At 41.2% G+C, this 20,796-nt stretch overlaps 1 protein-coding gene across 5 annotated transcripts in view; it reads left to right on the forward strand.

The window, feature by feature from the left end:
• The window catches only part of grb14 (growth factor receptor-bound protein 14), a 48,548-nt gene extending 28,304 nt beyond the window's left edge, over positions 1-20,244 (forward strand). For 3 of the 5 annotated variants that reach the window (XM_041864790.1, XM_041864798.2, XM_041864782.2), the window contains 12 exons: positions 5,676-5,832; positions 14,313-14,434; positions 14,589-14,663; positions 14,893-15,030; positions 16,770-16,880; positions 17,065-17,160; positions 17,263-17,325; positions 18,367-18,483; positions 18,717-18,786; positions 19,385-19,472; positions 19,639-19,732; positions 19,834-20,244. In XM_041864790.1, the coding sequence (XP_041720724.1) occupies positions 5,676-5,832; positions 14,313-14,434; positions 14,589-14,663; positions 14,893-15,030; positions 16,770-16,880; positions 17,065-17,160; positions 17,263-17,325; positions 18,367-18,483; positions 18,717-18,786; positions 19,385-19,472; positions 19,639-19,732; positions 19,834-19,980 (1,278 nt within the window). In that variant the 3' untranslated portion in view covers positions 19,981-20,244. Of the gene's footprint in view, positions 1-4,618; positions 4,861-5,675; positions 5,833-14,312; positions 14,435-14,588; positions 14,664-14,892; positions 15,031-16,769; positions 16,881-17,064; positions 17,161-17,262; positions 17,326-18,366; positions 18,484-18,716; positions 18,787-19,384; positions 19,473-19,638; positions 19,733-19,833 lie in introns of those variants that run through there. The other 2 variants (XM_041864819.2, XM_041864809.2) reach the window with 2 other exon arrangements.
• The last annotated feature ends 552 nt before the right edge of the window (positions 20,245-20,796 follow it).

The following is a 20,796-nucleotide window of genomic DNA, read 5'->3' on the forward strand; positions in this document are numbered from 1 at the left end:
TGCTGAGGTACAACATATGGCAGTCATTGGAGCCCCTATGCTTCTTCTGAGGTTAGCTAGACAAGCTGGCCTACATTTTGCACCATGCGCTTCCCTGGATCTTTATCAGTAGCATGTTTACAGTAGCAGCTTAATAGAAATGTGATACAATTCTGCAGTCTAAGCACTTATTAAAAAAACAATGGTTGACATTAAAACACAATTGTGTCCACGTATTTCAAAAGACTCTGTGAACTCTGACTAGGACAGCTCAATGCCATGATGATATCACACTAACGATAAATGTAGAAATAATTTGGAATGCAAAACATCTGACAGGTTGAAATATGTGTCTATAACGGTCTATAAACCTGTTTGACAAAAATGACACTAGAGTGAGCCATTTCAAGGTTCTATGTGAGCCTGTTGCCTGTTGAACCACTGAGGATTTCCACTGTTATATGTGTAAAAGGTTCGACCTAGGGTTATTTATGGTCCTCCAACATATTATTGGTTTGGTGTTATGACTACCTGAAAATGTGTTGTTCAAATATGTTTAGCATTAATCATGAAATGAAAGGTTTGACATTACGTGGCAGAAACATAGAATATACAGCTGCACAATGTTAAACTAAAATGCCTCAGAATAAGAGCAGTAGGACAAAGAGACTGCATAGGTCCAGGTGTAGCAGCTAGGCCTGCCGTGTCCAGACAGGCAGGGAGTTGAAGCATGTGGAGGAGTAGCCTGGCTAACTCTGAGCTTATCCAGTTCTTTGCTGTAGTGAAGGGCACTGTGAATGTACGGTTGTTACACACTGAGCCGAGCCCAGGGCTGAGGCCACTGCTGTGGCACTCACAGATAGTGCTGCAGCTGTGGGAGTGGAGTTCAAGGTAAAACCAGTAAACACAAATTAGTAAACTGGTATCCGCAATCTTGTCCTTGAGATAAAGAGGACTTATAGAGCAGTCTATGCTTTGCTAACAACGCTATATTTAGGCCAGGGTATATGTCTGAATTTTCCCTCCCTTTTCTGTCTCAATGAAAGACCATGTTCCTTTACTCCCGGAGTTTCAGTACGATTTGTATGTACAACTATGTTGCCGTTGACAGGGAAGGCCGGGGGTAGAATTTGGGTTGCAGTTAGTACTGGTTCATAGCTCGTAGCACTGCTTAGCCCTGTCATCACCGTTATCACTGTTGCCCAACTCTTATCTTATTTCCCTCAGCTCTCTCCCATGTCAGTCCCTGCACAGTGTATGTCATTGTGTTAAGTTCCCGCAGTTCCAGAGCGACTGTGATTATCTGAAGTTAATCGCGAGCACACCAAGTTGCCCGCATGTGCTCTGGGCTACTTTTCACTTCAACTGAGGCATTAAGCAGTACTTACGTATTCAATCCTCTTGGGATTTGTTATAATATTTGAGTGTTATCTTTGGACATAGTATAATGAAGAGAATATACAAATTGGTAGAAAATTGCAGCTTAAGACTTTATCAGTCTTTCTAGGAAAGGTTTTTGTAAAGCAACCACAATGACTATATTAGTATAATGACACTTTAGAAAAGTGAATTTGGAGTAGCATGGATACCTGATGAATGAATGCACCTCTTTGTGCTCATTGATACAGAAAGCAGCAGTTCACAGCAGCATTTTATCTGGCTTCGCCATTCATTTGACTCCCTAGACCAAATGATTTATCATGGATACCGAGGTCAGTCATTTCAACCCTAGTTGAAACATCCAACATGCTATGATCAAATCCATATAGGAGCAGCCGGCGCATGTAGGAGCTAGTGTTGGCTCAGACTGTTGAAGGATTCATTAGAATAAACTGCACTTTGTTTTTACTGTTAGTTAGTTGTGAACTTTTGCTGTCTGCAATCTTTTATCTCCAGATACAGAGTGTAGTTCACCAAAGGACACCAAATGAGGACAGAACCAGCAGATTTTATTGCTGAGTGTTGAATGCATTTTTAAGAACCTCACCAAATATTTGGCCAAAGCTCTCTTAAGTGGGTAAACATAGATATTAGTCAAGAGATATGCACACAGATTATATCTAGCTTTGCGGATCACTCGAAGGACATACAGGCCATATTTGTTTTCTTCCTAAATATACGGAGACTGAGTGCTACATGCAGTATGCATAACGTCTCGATCACACCTACAGCGTCATTGCGCAAAGTGGTACACAGCAGATCTTGATATTTGTGCAACAAAAGTTCAACATTCACCTTCTGCTACCATTTCTGTCGAGCTGTCTACGCATACAATGTTATGCATACGTTCGATAAATCCAACGTATTCACCACACAGAACACACTGCAACTGCCTCTACCATGCAGTGCTGCAAGGCAAACGCAGCGTTCCATTGGAAATGAATGTACTTCTGGTGTACCAAAACGCAATGACGCTGTCGGTGTGATCAAGGCGTAACACTACAGTACTTTATAATGCATGTGTAGCATTTTCGTAAAGCAATAGCTCAAAATGAATACAGAAATGTTCTGTCATCATTCGTTTTGAGTGTTTCATTGAAAAAGGTGCACTGTACCGGTAGTCATATAGAACTGTTGTTTCCAAGCAACTAAAATGTTGTAATTCATGTTGTATTGCACTGGAACAAATGACAACAAACTATAATTGAATAGGTTCAATTAAGAAAAAAAGTTGTAATAGGATTCTGATTGGGGTGACAAAATTACATTTACATTTTAGTCATTTAGCAGACGCTCTTATCCAGAGCGACTTACAGTTAAGTAAGCGCATACATTTTCATACCGCCAATATCCAGCAACTTTGCACAGCCATTGAAGAGGAGTGGGCCAACATTCCACCGGCCACAATCAACAGCCTGATCAACTTTATGCGCTGCATAAGGCAAATGGTGGTCACACCAGATACTGACTGGTTTCTTGATCCACGCCCCTACTTTTTTTTAAAAAGGTATCTGTGACCAACAGATGCATATCTGTATTTCCAGTCATGTGAAATCAATAGATTAGGGACAAATGAATTTATTTCAATTGACTGATTTCCTTATATGAAATGTAACTCAGTAAAATCTTTGAAATTGTTGCATGTTGCATTTATATTTTTGTTCAGTATATCTACAGTGAGGGAAAAAAGTATTTGATCCCCTGCTGATTTTGCACGCCTATCCTACAAGACAAAAACCTATAGGATCCAATAGGATTACTTTTGTTTCCAATAGGAAAGTGTCCAATAGGATTACAATAGGATCCTGATAGAGGTGACACAAAATTCTTTAGGATTGTGAGAATCCTATAGGATCCAATATGATTACTTTTGATTTCAAATAGGAAAAAAGCAGTCCAATAGGATTCTGAAAGAGGTGACACAAAATTCTTTAGGATTGTGAAAATCCTATAGGATTCTATTGGAAAAAAAACACAAATCCTATATTGTTTTGTTGACTAGGGGTTTCCTATAAATATATTCAAATATCTTCCTGGCACAAAAATCCTAAACCTTGTGTAATATAGCATTATGTCCAGTGTATTTGTGTGGAGGAACTAATGTCAACCCGTCGTCTGCAGGAGTAATGCACTAAAAGCTTCTTCACCCCCTGACAAACCCTGCCCTGTTCCTCATGAAACACAATCCTTTGGAGATTTGATTTGGCAAATTCTCAGGAAGTGACTTCCACAGAGGGACACAACTGGATTCCTGCCTAGATGTTTTTTTCCACAGCCTGATTTAGAGGCTCATTCACACTCTCTTGATCTATTTTTTGCTTTTGTCATTTCTACCCCTGGAAATGCATTGGATGCATTGTAATGTTTTATACAGTAAGTGTTCTGGGCTTTGAGATTGTTATCATCTTCGGCTTTCTACTTCAACCTCAGTGACTTCAGTGTTGCTGCAATGTATGAGATGATTACAGTGTGTCATTATTAGCCTGTCCGTCCATACTGTACGGACAACTCAGCAAGGGGACATTAGCTGTTAAAGTAAACCCAGTAATGCAGTCCCTTGGCTTTTGTTAGGTGCCTGCAAAGGGAAATCCTTACGTGTTTTTTGGGTCTTGTAAATCTCGTCACTGACTGATTTTAAAAACTAGATTGTTTACTTCATTGAAGGGTGATGTAATAGCTGGTGGTTGTGATTCGCTGTGGGCTTCTTAAGAGTACTAACGCTAACTCTGCTGGAGTACTGTGACCTCGTTTCACTCCACAAACGAGGGCTGGCGCATCCTGCCCCACCGATCTGCCTTAAACCAAGGCACAGAGACCCATCCACACAGAAAGAGGCAGCCAGTTGATCTTTACTGTGCCTCTCTTCCTCCCTTCTCCCCACCCACCCCTGTCAACTTTAGACAGAGTTACATTACATTACATTTAACCAGCACCTTTGTAATGGCTTTAAAGCTCATGCAGGGCTTTATGCGAAGAACTCGAATTGCCATGGCTGTGTGAATAGGGGGGGGAGCGAGCCTTGTGACTCTTTTTTTTCTTCTCCTCCTGGGCTGTGTGGAGCAGAACAGGCTGATCCTGGGCTCTTTTACTTGGGAAAAAGGTGGCAGGTGATTGGGCCATAGCCCGGTGACATATATCTGTGTAGTCAGGAAAACGCTGTGCTCAGAGGCAGCTCTTTCTAATTAGCTCATTTCCGCTCCACTGCAGTAAAGAGAGGAGAAAGAGAGAGAGAGGGCTCTACTTTTCGCTTCCCAGCTGATACTGACTCGCTGCTCTACTCTACTCTGCTTGGTTCTGTTCTGTTCAGCGCTGCACGGTCTGCCTGTCTGATGCATGTTTCCATGTTCCTCACTAAAAGCCTGGTTTATAATGCTGTGCACTCAGCCCTACATAGGCTGCAGAGTTAGCTCAAATTCACAAGTCTTGTCTCCCAACAGAAGGGTAAGTTGTGATGTTAGATGATTTGTTAGTAGTTTATTTGGTGTTTTGTGTTAATATTGCATGACTGTTGAGATTCTCTGAGAGCTTTTTAATGCAGAACTGTAATATAGCTGTTGTGAAGTAAAAATTGGAGCAATAGGCAGTAGGCAGGTTGACGTTTATTGTCATGTGTCTTGTCCTGGAGGCAGAACTGATCGATTTCCCCTTAGATAGGCCAGCTGCAATGTCCAAATAAAAATTCATGAAAACAAAAATTAGCTTTTTGGTCTTAATTTTAGGTTAGGGTTAGGCATTAGGGTTAGCAGTGTGGTTAGGTTTACAATCAGATGTTATGCCTTTGTGGCTGTGCCAGCTAGTGACCACTCTGCAGAGCTGTCTGCAGAACAAGATTTATGACGAAAAACGCTAACCTGCACACAGTAGGCTACTTTGTCAGGGACACATTTACCAACTTTTGGAAGAATTTGGTGCTGTTGGTGTGTGTGGGTTGAATGATTATGGGGTAGAATTATCGTGGACTTTGTTAAAGATGAGAGTTGACCTACCTAAAATCCTATAAACGTGTATGTGACAAATACAATTTGATATGATAAGGCTTGGAGAACATTTGAACATCCCATGTGTTTGAAATGATGCCTTCCGACCTCTATTTCTTGCCTTGTTGGTTATTTGTCAAGTTTGATGTATATTTAATGTACATTTATTTAATGTACGTATGTGTATATATTTAATGTATTTTATATGTACATATAAAGCAAGCTCTGAACTGTTCTGATACAGATGTTGTTCATGTCAATGTGTTTGTTTCACTGCAGGTAATCAAAGTGTATACTGAGGACAATACAAGTCGAGCAGTAGAGGTTCCGACTGACATCACAGCCCGGGACATATGCCAGCTGTTTGTCCTGAAGAATCATTGCATTGACGACCACAGCTGGACACTGTTTGAGCATCTCTCCCATCTAGGCATAGGTAAGATTTCAATTCAATACAACGTTATTTATCCCACCAGGGGCAATTAAGAAAGAGAAGTCAGTTTTACAAGTACAGTATCAGATTACTGTGTAATGATGATGGTGATGAGGATGTGCACAATATCTAGTTTAGTGAGTGCAGAACCCTAAACCGAACCCAGTTGTTTTACTCTTTCTGTGGCACACTGCAGTGTGATTCTGCTCTTTGAAAAGATACCACAAGTTGATCAGCAAAGAGTTAATCGTACAGCAACAGTGACTCCAATCTTCCTACTGGTGTAGCCTTACCATTTCTCAGCAGCATAACTTATCCATCTGTTCTGTTCATTATTTCATTGAGTCTTTAAAGCATTGATTTTGCTGGAGATGTGCTGTTGTCATTTAACCAGTTTAGTAAGGTGTGTCCTAAAGTCTGCATTGTTCCTCTGAGTCTCTCCTTTTCTCCCTTTTTACTGTAATGCGTAATTTTGAAAACATGTTTTGAGGTGATTGATAATTCCACTCAGTATATGTCGTTATAGGAAAATGTGTTAATTTTAGATGAGCTAAACTGAACAAAAATATAAATGTAACATGTAAAGTGTTGGTCGCATGTTTCATGAGCTGAAGTAAAAGATCCCAGAAATGTTCCATACGCACAAAAAGCTTATTTCGGTCAAATTTTGTGCACAGATTTGTTTACATCCTTGTTAGTGAGCATTTATCCTTTGCCAAGATAATTCATCCACCTGACTGATGTGGCATATCAATAAACTGAATAAACAGCATGATCATTACACAGGTGCACCTTGTGCTGGGGACAATAAAAGGCCACTCTAAAATGTGCAGTTTAGTCAGACAACACAATGCCACAGATGTATCAAGTTTTGAGTGAGCGTGCAATTGGCATGCTGACTGCAGGAATGTCCACCAGAGCTGTTGCCAGAGAATGTAATGTTCATTTCTTTACCATAAGCCTCCTCCAATGTCGTTTTAGAGATTTTGGCAGTACGTCGAACCGGCCTCACAACCGCAGATCACGTGTAACAACGCCAGCCCAGGACCTCCACATCCAGCTTCTTCACCTGTGAGATTGTCTGAGACCAGGCTCCCGGACAGCTGATGAAACTGTGGGTTTGCACAACCGAATAATTTCTGCACAAACTGTCAGAAACAGTCTCATGGAAGCTAATCTGCGTGGTCGTCGTCCTCACCAGGGTCTTGACCAGACTGCAGTTCGGCGTCGTAACCAACTTCAGCAAATGCTCACTTTCGATGGCTACTGGCACGCTGGAGAAGTGTGCTCTTCATGGATACATCCTGGTTTCAACTGTACCGGGCAATGGCAGACAGCGTGAATGGCGTTGTGTGGGCGAGCGGTTTGCTGATGTCAACATTGTGAACAGAGTGCCCCATGGTGGCAGTGGGGTTATGGTATGGGCAGGCATAAGCTACAGACAACAAACACAATTGCATTTTATAGATGGCAATTTGAATGCACAGAGATACCGGGACGAGATCCTGAGGCCCATTGTTGTGTCATTCATCCGCTGCCATCACCTCATTTTTCAGAATGATAATGCACGGCCCCATGTCGCAAGGATCTGTATATAATTCCTGGAAGCTGAACATTTCCCAGTTCTTCCATGCCCTGCATACTCACCAGACATGTCACCCATTGAGCATGTTTGGGATGCTCTGGATCAACGTGTACGACAGTGTGTTCCAGTTCCCGCCAATATCCAGCAACTTCGCAAAGCCATTGAAGAGGAGTGGGACAACATTCCAAAGGCCACAATCAACAGCCTGATCAACTCGATATGAAGGAGATGTGTCGCGCTGCATGAGGCAAATGGTAGATATACCAGATACTGACTGGTTTTCTGATCCACTCCCTATCTTTTTTTAAAGGTATCTGTGACCAACATATGCATATCTGTATTCCCAGTCATATTCCCAGAAATCCATAGATTAGGGCCTAATGATTTCCTTATAAGAACTGTAACTCAGTCAAATCTGTTGAAATTGTTGCATGTTGCGTTTATATTTCTGTTCAGTGTATGCGGAAAATACCAATGACCCTTTGGAAAATAAACTTGTGAAAAGAATGTCAGCTAAAACATGACCTCTTTTATTCCAATAGTCAATTGTTTCCTGATGATGAAACATTGAGCTAACAGGCTCCTAACTGTTGTCATTATAAAGAGGCCATAAAAGTCCAACTATAAAGAACTAGGGTTCCAAAATTCCCATGTTTTCCAGAAATCCTGGTTAGTGGATTCCTGGATTTCCTGCTTATTCACTCCTAAATCCAGAAATATTCTAACCTGGATTTCTGGAAAACCTAGTAACCAGTATTTTGCAACCCTATAAAGAACCTTACATATGACTACATAGCAAGGCATCTCAGCATCTGTTTTTTGCCATGTTATATCATACTGACACAAAAGATTGCTTTTCCAGTGCCTCTATGCAGGCACAGGTTATGTCCCAAATGGCAACCTATTCCCTTTATAGTGCACTACTTTTGACTCTGCCATTTGGGACACACATTAGTTCCTCTAGACCTTTAGAGCCCTTTGAACCTCCTCTAACAATCTCTGGTCTGATTCACTCATCATCTTGGTCAAGCCAAATAAAGCTTGTGCTTCTGTTATAGAAGTAGTTGAAGTGCATCTGCTTTCACTGAGTTTGTAATGAAGTGCTACTCAACTTAGATGTACAATTCTTGCATTATTCGTTCTCATTCTGTAAGCCCTTTCAGCGCTTAATGCAGTGCTTGTGTGGAGATGAAATGGTACCTTTTTTTCCCTTCTCTAACGATACTAGACTGATGTTGCTTTATTGGCTGTAATAGACCCTGAGGGGGATTGAGGTCTGATGACCATGCCCGCCTTGCCCCGACCGTGGTTATATTATGGGAATAACTCAGCCTCAAATTGCTGTGCAGCATTCCAGATGACTGCCTCCAAACCGCTGCTTTCCATTGGAACAGTTCATATGCATTTGAGGTTCAAGGGATTGAGTAATGTTCATTGATCAATTGAAATAATAAATATAGCTTTGAGCAACAATGAACGGGATTCACAGGATGACATAAATTACACAAGATCAGTTGGATAACAAAGCACTCGATCATGTAGGAACTATCTTTCTTTATGTGCAATCAGCATTACCATGTTTATCTCTCAATACCACAAGGATGACGCAAGTGACGTTGTCTAGTGCGGTAGGTTGCGTCTTTGAGTGCAGCAGGTAATCATTTTTTAATGAATTACTTAATATATTGAGTTTAATATAAATATATATATACGCTGGCTGCGCAAGAGGTAGGACTTCCGGTTTCAAATTGTCCCTAATAAAATATCCACACTACGTTCAGACCATATAATAGGGCAACAATATGTGATTTATACAGATATGTTTTACATTGTTCGTCTGCATAATTTTAATCTAACATTCATTTGCAAGAGACAAAGTCCACTTGATCAATAGTTATTGCTCTAGTATCCTATGGTGCCACTGGTGCCAATGACATCTATAGTGCCACCAAATGGTCTGGTGCAGCCATCTAATGTTTTAGTGACTTTATATTCACACAGCTTTTAAGGATGTATACATAAGGTTTACATAACAAATGTAATGGCCCCATGTCCATCAGTTCAGTTCTTATAGCCCTGGTGTGATATTGTGCCATCTAGTGGTGTAGCGTGGCCGACTTTGAATGCATCAACAGTAGTGAGTCTAAATACAAAATCTGGACTGAATCTGACGTATGGTTCATGAGGAGAAGATGATTGCAGATGATTTTGAGCATTAGCGTTACATACAGTGGGGAAAAAAGAGGCCTGTAATTTTGATCATAGGTACACGTCAATTATGACAGACAAAATGAGAAGAAAAAAAATCCAGAAAATCACATTGTAGGATTTTTTATGAATTTATTTGCAAATTATGGTGGAAAATAAGTATTTGGTCAATAACAAAAGTTTCTCAATACTTTGTTATATACCCTTTGTTGGCAATGACACAGGTCAAACGTTTTCTGTAAGTCTTCACAAGGTTTTCACACACTGTTGCTAGTATTTTGGCCCATTCCTCCATGCAGATCTCCTCTAGAGCAGTGATGTTTTGGGGCTGTCGCTGGGCAACATGGACTTTCAACTCCCTCCAAAGATTTTCTATGGGGTTGAGATCTGGAGACTGGCTAGGCCACTCCAGGACCTTGAAATGCTTCTTACGAAGCCACTCCTTCGTTGCCCGGGCGGTGTGTTTGGGATCATTGTCATGCTGAAAACCCAGCCACGTTTCATCTTCAATGCCCTTGCTGATGGAAGGAGGTTTTCACTCAAAATCTCACGATACATGGCCCCATTCATTCTTTCCTTTACACGGATCAGTCGTCCTGGTCCCTTTACAGAAAAACAGCCCCAAAGCATGATGTTTCCACCCCAATGCTTCACAGTAGGTATGGTGTTCTTTGGATGCAACTCAGCATTCTTTATCCTCCAATCACGACGAGTTGAGTTTTTACCAAAAAGTTATATTTTGGTTTCATCTGACCATATGACATTCTCCCAATCCTCTTCTGGATCATCCAAATGCACTCTAGCAAACTTCAGACGGGCCTGGACATGTACTGGCTTAAGCAGGGGGACACGTCTGGCACTGCAGGATTTGAGTCCCTGGCAGCGTAGTGTGTTACTGATGGTAGGCTTTGTTACTTTGGTCCCAGCTCTCTGCAGGTCATTCACTAGGTCCCCCCGTGTGGTTCTGGGATTTTTGCTCACCGTTCTTGTGATCATTTTGACCCCACGGGGTGAGATCTTGCGTGGAGCCCCAGATCGAGGGAGATTATCAGTGGTCTTGTATGTCTTCCATTTCCTAATAATTGCTCCCACAGTTGATTTCTTCAAACCAAGCTGCTTACCTATTGCAGATTCAGTCTTCCCAGCCTGGTGCAGGTCTACAATTTTGTTTCTGGTGTCCTTTGACAGCTCTTTGGTCTTGGCCATAGTGGAGTTTGGAGTGTGACTGTTTGAGGTTGTGGACAGGTGTCTTTTATACTGATAACAAGTTCAAACAGGTGCCATTAATACAGGTAACGAGTGGAGGACAGAGGAGCCTCTTAAAGAAGAAGTTACAGGTCTGTGAGAGCCAGAAATCTTGCTTGTTTGTAGGTGACCAAATACTTATTTTCCACCATAATTTGCAAATAAATTCATAAAAAATCCTACTATTTTATTTTCTGGATTTTTTTTCTTCTCAATTTGTCTGTCATAGTTGACGTGTACCTATGATGAAAATTACAGGCCTCTCTCATCTTTTTAAGTTGGAGAACTTGCACAATTGGTGGCTGACTAAATACTTTTTTTCCCCCACTGTATGCAAATAATTATTTGATAATGTTTTTTGAGATATCAATACTATATTCCGTGTGGTTCATCTTAGGGACGTCCATGATAGCGATGACAAGTTTCAAGTTGATAGGTCACTGTGGAGTGGATTTACAGTGCTTTAAATGGGCATGTTAAATCTGATTTTTGATTTATCAATAACTCATCTTGACCAATCCCTTAGCTTTTCCCAAACAAAGTTGAGGCATGTACCATGGACCTTCATTCCACATTTGGTGTCATTTGGACGTATGGTTCATGATATAATAATAATAATAATATAATAATAATGATAATATTTTTATAGTATCTACTGGTATAGTGTGGCCATCTTTGAATGCATCAACATTATTTTCTCATGCTATTTAGGGACGAGTCCAAAGACCAAATTTGGAGTGAATCTGACTTTTTTACAATGGGTGGTTTGGAATTCCCATTGTTAGTCTATCCTGCCCATGATATACTAGACATATACTACACATACTGTACACTGAGTGTACAAAACATTAAGAACTCTTTCCATGACACAGACTGACCAGGTGAATCCAGGTAAAAGCCATGATCCCTTATTGATGTCACTTGTTAAATCCACTTCAATCAGTGTAGATGAAGGGGAGGAGACAGGTTAAAGAAGGATTTTTAAGCCTTGAGACAATTGAGACATGGATTGTGTATGTGTGCCATTCAGAGGGTGAATGGGCAAGACAAAAGATTTAAGTGCCTTTGAACGGGATATGGTAGTAGGTGCCAGGCACACTGGTTTGAGTGTGCCACTCAATATTAGGAAGGTGTTCATAATGTTTTGTACACTCAGTTTATACTAGAAAACATACACATGGCCACATTCAATAAAAAGTGGCATTGTTTATGTCGTTACCTAGCAACGCACTACTAATACTACTACTACTTTTACAGATCCACTGTCTCATCTGCCCAGCCATGCAACTTATAAACTTGATCTCCACTGTAAAAAGCATCTAGACATTCTCTCCGACATTTGCAACATTGTTGCAATATTGAAATTCGATCTCCACTGTGTCCCAAAATAATGTCATTTCGGTACGAGATAGACAGGCAGCTTTCCTCAGCCAGTCAATCCGCATCATTTTATGGATATATAAATTAAATGTCAATGGAGAAACCGGTAAAACGAAATGAAATGGTGCTGGTTTGCGGTCTTTCCAGCTGAAGTGATTGTGTTGGCTGTGTAGTTGGCTAGCTAGCAATAGCAACCTGCAAAGTTCTGGAACTATCAACCAGTGCTTGGGTAGTTTTTGACAGTCAATACGAAAATAACTAACGACCATATAACCCCAAAAATTGCACTTGACAACCAGTGGTCGTGAATGTAGCATCATGCTTTGTTGAAAAATGTGTGGTTTGGGAAATAATCTTGCATTTTTAATGCTGGTAACCCATTGTATAACAGCAATAATACACTCAAGTCCATGTGTTATGACATTTTTATCATTCACTCGGCGAAAAATGTCATAACACATGGCCTCTCATGTATTATTGCTTAATTAGTCCTTGAGAATAATATTTATGATTATTTTAAGCATTAACGCTATATAGTCAAAAAAGTGAATTCTTATTACTTTCCTTATTTTAAAAGATATCAATGCCAAACGTAACATGATTTATCATGGTAATGCCTTTGATAACCCTAAAACGATTCAAGTTGATAGGCCATTGTGGAATGGATTTACAAAGGATTTTAAATGGACACGTAAAATCAGATTTCCTGATTCATCAATAACTCCGCCATCTCTTAACCAATACCTTAGCTTTTGTCAAACTAAGTTAAGAGATGTACCATGGGTCTACATACCAGCGTTATTTGAACTTATGGTTACTGAGAATATGTTTTCAAAAATGTCCAAGATGGAGGAAAATCTCTCCCAATGGACCTTATGGGTCCTTGAGGCAAATTTGTTCAGCATGAGGAAAGACACCTACATACACATTTTAACTTTAACAAGTTACTTATTGTTTCAGTGTGCCAAATTAGGAAAAAAGTTACCAATCTATGCTTGAGTTATTTGACCATGTCAAAAAAAGATTCTGACAATAACAATAATTCTTTGTTGTCTTTGCTGTGAACCCCTAATAATACCCACAGAGCCAGGACTCATACTGTAACTCCCACCTTAAGTTATTTATTAATCTATCTCTAGATAAAGTGTTAATAATCAATCTGCACAGTGTAATGTTTTTAAAGGTAGCAAAGCACATGCCCTGCTGTGACACAGGTCTGATTGTACTGAATGTGGGCCCTGGGCACTAAACGTGTTTATATTGCTTTTGTGATTATGAACAAATAACCACTGTAATGTACTGTATGTGTAACGTGGTTAGTTATGTTTCCACTTGCCACTGCAGAAATGTGTATTTAATGTTTATGTATTCTAATTGGTTGGTTTAAGTCAGATGTCAATAAGAGGTAATGTCATTGGCTACGCTTGCAGATAGGGGGAGATTGCGAACGTCAATTCTTCCCAGTCTGATATTGACATGCAAGCGGTAGGTCACGTTCTGAAATACTGTATGCTAATTAAGCATACAGTGCATTCGGAAAGTATTCAGACCCCTTGACTTTTTCCACATTTTGTTACGTTGCAGCCTTATTCTTAAATTGATTTAATTGTTTTTTTTCCTCATCAACCTACACACAATACCCTATAATGACAAAGCAAAAACAGGTTTGTAGAAATCTTTGCACATTTATAAAATAAAAACAACTGAAATTTGACATTTACAAAAGTATTCAGATCCTTTACTCAGTACTTTGTTGAAGCACCTTTGGCAGCGATTACAGCCTCGAGTCTTCTTGGGTATGACGCTACATGCTTGGCACACCTGTATTTGGGGAGTTTCTCCCATTCTTCTCTGCAGATCCTCTCAAGCTCTGTCAGGTTGGATGGGGAGCGTTGCTGCACAGCTATTTTCAGGTCTCTCCAGAGATGTTCGATCGGGTTCAAGTCCGGGCTCTGGCTGGGCCACTCAAGGACATTCAGAGACTTGTTTCTCACTTTCCTCTCTGTCCATTTCTTCTGCTTGTTGTGGTCTCTACATTGACATTTCTTTCTCTTGTATCTACCAGAAAGAATCATAGAAGATCATGAATCTGTTATGGAGGTGCTGTCCGGTTGGGGCATGGACACAGACAGTCGGCTATATTTCCGGAAGAACTATGCCAAATATGAATTCTTCAATAAACCGCTGGTAAGACGAGGGTGTGATATTAGCAAAGAAATGTGTGTACTCATTTATACATTATACCACCTGTTTTCTTAATGCACTCTGCTGGACCAATAAGTATTAGTTGATGTAAAGAGCATGTGTGTTGTTATGACTGATGTTGTTTTCATGTTGATAGGATTCTTTCCCAGATCACATGGTGTCCATATCAAGTGAAACCAATGGGATGATGAACCATTCTCAGCTAATACAGGTATCCCTCAAGCTACATTCTACATGTACAGTATCTTCACTTTAAAGTTACAGATTTGGGGCCAGTTTCCTGGACACGGATTAAGCCAAGTCCTGGACTAATAAGCCCTTTCAAAGGAGATTCTTCAGTGAGTTTGCTTGCAAGTCCAAGACCAGGCTTAATCTGTGTCCAGGAAACTGCCCCTCAGTGTTGCTGCTACAGTATTTAGGGACTATTTTCTGTCCAACAGACTTTTCTCAACTCAAGCACTTGTCCAGAGATCCATGGGCACCTCCATGCCAAAGAACAAGGCAGGAAGTCTTGGAAGAAGTTCTACTTTGTCTTGAGGAGGTCAGGTCTCTACTTCTCCAACAAGGGGACATCAAAGGTCAGTCAATATCATTGATATATTAGTGTGCACTCAAGAAATGTTTCTTAAGTAACTGTCAAGTTTTCCAGATTTCAATGAAACATTAATTCATTACAATATGAATGGAATAGATTTCCTTCCTAAAATAATTCTGTATGTTAAAAAGCAAAAAGTATGTTTTTGCAAAAAGCAACTAAATTCAAGGAGATAATTTAACTTGTTTTCGCTGGCTGTCTATGGGATAATTTGATAAGTGTGTCAATGTGCCAGCGTGGTGTGGTGTACAGTAGGGGACTAGCTAGCTCTATTGTCCCCTGGCTGCTTTGTGGAACTGGTTGAGCTATATTTCCCTTTGGTCAGCTGGCATGCCTCTGCCAGGGACTGAGCCCTCAACACCCAATGCTGACAGGTGAGGCTTAGACGTGCACAGCACTGTGCCAAGCCAACCACTTCTCCCTCTCCCAACAACAGAAGAGACTAGAGAACAAAAAGACTAGAGCACAAAAAGACTAGAGCACAAAAAGACCCAGGTTTGCTATCTCCAATATAGGTGACGCAATTAGTTAGAGATGTTAGGTCTGACTTCATTCTTTTAGTTTGATATGAAGTGATTTATGATGTGTAAATTGGTTTTGGCTACATTTTTGGTTTGTGTCCTACACATTGCCAGTCAGTCAGTCACCACAAACACAGACAACTATACCTACCTGTTCTTTACACTGTGCGACAGAGAAGTGAGAATGTTGTGTCGCATTCCCACAACGTTTGAACAATGGTTTGCTTTGTGCTTCTCTGCTTGGTAAATCTCTTTTGCCTTGGCTCCCTGACAGTGTTCTTATTGTATAAATAAATCTCTTATCACTTTGTCACATATTTGGTCCTATCTCAAACACTAGCCACACCTACAGTGTAATGGATAGGGCAATATTATTTGCTTGACTATGTTGAAGTGTGCCAAATTCATCCCACCTCTCAATTTTAAGGGGTCTGCAGCTAAAACAATGATCTCTTTTTATTCTGTGATCACAATGGACCAGGTTGATGTGAATCTTTGTCCTAAATGGCACCCTATTCCCTATTCAGTGCTCTTGGACTCATAGGGCTCTGGTCAACATTAGTGTGCTATAAAGGGAGTAGGGTGCCATTTGTGAGGGTGCCATTTGTGATGCAGACAAAAACTTCAAGCTAGTCCCTCTTTACTATTGTCACAGTGACCAACATACTACAGACTGGCATTATACCACATGCCTTAACTGCTAGCTTTTCCTTACGCTGACCAGCCCACTAAGCTCACACAGATGTACATGTATAATGGCCAAGTGGTATGACATTGCAGTCTTTATTTTCTTAGCATCTGTCTTCACACTGGGCAGCCCTGCATTGTTCACATTTCTACCCTGATCCCTCATATAGTTGGATTTGTAATGGAACTTGAGTCTACTCTACAGTGGAATGCGAGAACCCAACCCTTCATTGCAATGGAGCATAGGGGGGGATAATGTGACGTAAAGGGGACACTGAAAGGCATGTGGAGATTTGAGACATTTCTACATTTCCTGCATTGTTCACATTTCTACCCTGATCCCTCACATAGTTGGATTTGTAATGGAACTTGAGTCTACTCTACAGTGGAATGCGAGAACCCAACCCTTCATTGCAATGGAGCATTATGTGTTGGGGGGGGGGGATAATGTGACGTAAAGGGGACACTGAAAGGCATGTGGAGATTTGAGACATTTCTTGTTTTCTATTCACAGGAACCAAGGCATCTCCAGTTCATTGCTGAGTTCAGTGACAGCGACGTCTACACGTTCCTATCAGCGAGAAAGATACACGGAGCGCCTACGGACTATGGCTTCTGTGTCAAGGTACTTTTACTTTCTCTATCTATAAACCTATATTTGGTGTTTTCTGTAAAGGTTTTAACATGTTAAGTTATTCAATTCAATATAACTTTATTTATCCCATCAGGGACAATTAAGAAAGGCAAGTCAGTTCCGAGTTATGTTTGGTAAACTCATGCTTTCTCTTCATGATGATCCTCCACTCCAGTCTACTAAGTGTGGCTCTCCACGAGACCTCAAGTTGTTGTGTGCAGATGACGAGCAAACCAGAACCTGCTGGGTCACTGCCATGCGCCTCTTTAAGGTACAGTCACCATGCTGCCCCCCTTATCACATCCAAACTCTGTCAAGTGTCTACACATCTAAAGGCTTGCCTTTTGAAACATGCTCATGTTTTGTGTTGCAGTATGGGATGCAGCTGTACCAAAACTTCATTCAACCACACCAGAAACAGAAAACTTCACCTATGGTAAGTGATGTGTAAATACCAATGTGCTGATACACAGTTTAACAGCACATGACACATGACACACAGTCAGTATTCATACTGGATTCATTTTTCAGAATAATATTTCCCCCTCAAATGCGAGTATTCTGTATGAGTAAACACATGTTCTATTATGGGCACTGGAACATCCAGCCTGTCTCCTCTAAAAATAACCGTAGATCAGCTGCTCTCAGACTTAACAACTCGTCACCCCTGCTTTGCTGTCAGAAGAACGCAAAGAGTGTCCAGGCATGGGGCTGGGACCCTGAGCTCAGTGCTGCACAGGGAAGGGCTAGGATGCATCTCAAATAGTGTACTTTTTTTACTAAGGCCCTATGGGATACCCTATGGTCCCTGGTCAAAAGTAGTGCACTATATAGGAAATAGGGTGCCATTACGGACACACACTTAGACTAACCCTCTGGGAACAGGCTTGCTTAATCTCCTTTACCCTGGCATACAGCTGTTATAGCCTAGATCATGACATGCCGTAAGACTAGCCCACCAGACAAAGAATCAAATCACAATGAAACCAAACCAAGGAAAGGAGCAATCAGTTTGTTTGCACAATGATGCCTGGGAGCCCCAGAATTATCTTTACATCGTCTGAATGGACCCAGACCATTCAGAGAGTCTTAGAAGGATTGGAATGTTTCTATCCTTAAAGTAAACAGTAGTCACTTTGTGACGACTGCCCTTAAGGATCCTGAGGTTAGGGGTGATAGAGGGGCAAACCATGGCAATTTAAAGGCCTCTCACTAATCCTGATAAGAAGTATTTTCTTTTGAGTTTGATTATTTAAAACCAGTGACTATGACAGCTTAAGGGACTATAATCAATGCTATGTGCCCATGTGTCGTTCTATTCGTAATCCCCATTCACTGGAGCACATTCTGCTCCGAATCATCTAGAAATGATACTCAGTCACACTTCTCAGACACTAGATGGCAGCACTTCTGTATAATTTTTACACTGTATACTCATAATAATGTATACTACCTCAAACATTATGTATATTTCAAGAGAAGTATCTCAGAGAACTCCTTGGTGGCCATGGACTTCTCAGGACACAAGAGCCGGGTGATCGAGAACCCATCGGAGGCGCTGTCCGTAGCCGTAGAGGAGGGGCTCTCATGGAGGGTAGGCTATTGGTTCGCTCTCTGACATCATTTCTCTCTACTCAGCACTGTGACACTGGTCCTGCAATAACACATAAAGGATTATTTTACCATGACTGAATACCTGACAACAGATGCTTTATTAATGCCCAAAATTTGACGCGTCAGTTGTATAAGGTATGAAATGATGGTGAACCAATGTGAAAATAGTCCAAGCATGTGACACTTGAACTGTTCTTCACTCTCTCCCTTCAGAGGAAAAGCTGCCACCGTCTGAGCTCTCATGGAAGCCCGTCCACCTCTCAGAGTCCCATGTCAAACATAGGTTAGTAGAAGGCCACTTTCAACATGCAAGCAGCAACTCCCAGGAATGCAGCCACAGCCACATGACTCTCCTAACCAGATACAATGTGCTTAATGACTCAGCCACTAGTGTCGTGTCCTCTCCCTCTGAAACATGGGTCGTATTCATTAGTGCACACCGTAGCAATACGTTTTTGGCGGCAGGTAGCCTAGCGGTTAGAGTGTTTGGCTGGTATCCGAATGGTCGCTAGTTCGAATCCCCGAGCTGACAAGGTTAAAAATCTGTCTGTGCCCTTGAGCAAGGCGCTTAACCCTAATTCTTCCAGGGTTGCCGTAGATAATGGCAGAGCCTGGCCATGACCCCACTCTCTGAGGATGTCTCAGGGAGAGTTCACATATGCGAAAAAACATTTCCAATTCCCATATGTGTGTTAATACACACTTGTACGTGTGTGAAATAGGACAAATATAAGCACCCATCAAATGTATTATTTTGCAACGGCTAATTAAAACAAGCATTTTTTATTGGACAAGTTCAGGTAGTCACTCACTGTTTCTGTATGTTTTCTTCTGTTTGGTGCCTAATGAAAATCACCATAGTCGTCCTGTGTGTTTTGCAGCTCTCCATATGGCCCAGCCCTGGTTCCACAGCAAATTGTCCAGAGACGAAGCACACCTCTTAATCACTCAACAGGGTCTGATTGATGGGTGAGCAGCATCAGGCACTTTTCTATGCGTGTTTTGAAACTGCAAGCTAGAGAGTTTACGTATGGATTTTATTGTAGTGTAATTTACACTTACCAGACAGAAATACGTTAACAAAAATGTCCCAAGTTGTTCCTGAAGAAACTGAGAGACGTTTCTTTGTTTTCAGAGTATTTCTTCTAAGGGACAGCCAAAGCAACCCCAATACATTTGTACTGTCACTGTGTCACACACAGAGAATCAAACACTTTCAGATCTTACCGGTGAGTATAACCCTTTGTTTTGGTATATGCACTTCTCTTCTCTTTTAGACAACATCTTGTTCAAGCTTGTGTGTTTGTGTGTGTTTGCGTGCATGTGTAAGGTGGATGAAGAGGGGGAATTGTTCTACAGCCTAGATGACGGTCATACGCGCTTCACTGATCTGATCCAGCTAGTGGACTTCTACCAGCTCAACCGTGGGGTTCTGCCCTGCAAGCTCAAACACCACTGTGCCAGGATCACCCTCTGAGGGTGCAGGGGTCTCCTAGGGCCCCATACATACAGAAGCACCTTAATCACAGCCAATGCCTCTCTGGAGAACCAACCACCCATGCATCCCTCACTCCCTCCTATGCCTTGGACAGGAGACACAGAGAACACCTCCAGACATAAGCGAACTGAAACCACTTATCACCCACTACAATCCATTATCTTGGAGAAAACTGTGGTAATCAGTCTTTGTAATGATTTTACTTTTTAATAAAATATTAAATAGGTGTTATGATTAAAAATACATGACGAAATTGTGTCATACATGACCAGAGGTGTTGAGAAATCTGGTGTTGGAAAAAAGTGAATCGACTGTAGAATTGATGTGACTGAGAGGGCTCTACTGCGAGCCTATTGGTTGGCCCTGTATGTTAGCCCAGGTGTGGTGACGAATCACAAACATCACAGGGACTCATGTGTCGAGTCCAAACTTCAGTTAATATACTGTATATAATGTGGAGCTGATCATGTTTGCATTGTGTATCGGCTCACTTGCTTGTTACAACTCTATGGGAATGAACATCTACTGTAGCCAACGGTTGAAACCGTAGAGCGAGAGCTGATATTTGACAGTGTGTGTTCACACCACGTGAATAGAATGACCAGTGTGGTACAGCCATAATCAATGTGCATTATCGGCACAGTTAAACTGAACCTGGTAATTTGTCAGTAGAAGGGGATCACTACTATCAGATGAGACAAGGCATGATGGGAAATGTAGTATGTAGGCTCCAGAGGAGGCTGGTGGGAAGAGCCATAGGAGGACAGGCTCAATGTAGTTGATGGAATGGAATCA

Source organism: Coregonus clupeaformis, chromosome 4 (assembly GCF_020615455.1).
Source record: "Coregonus clupeaformis isolate EN_2021a chromosome 4, ASM2061545v1, whole genome shotgun sequence".
Lineage (NCBI taxonomy): Eukaryota > Metazoa > Chordata > Actinopteri > Salmoniformes > Salmonidae > Coregonus > Coregonus clupeaformis.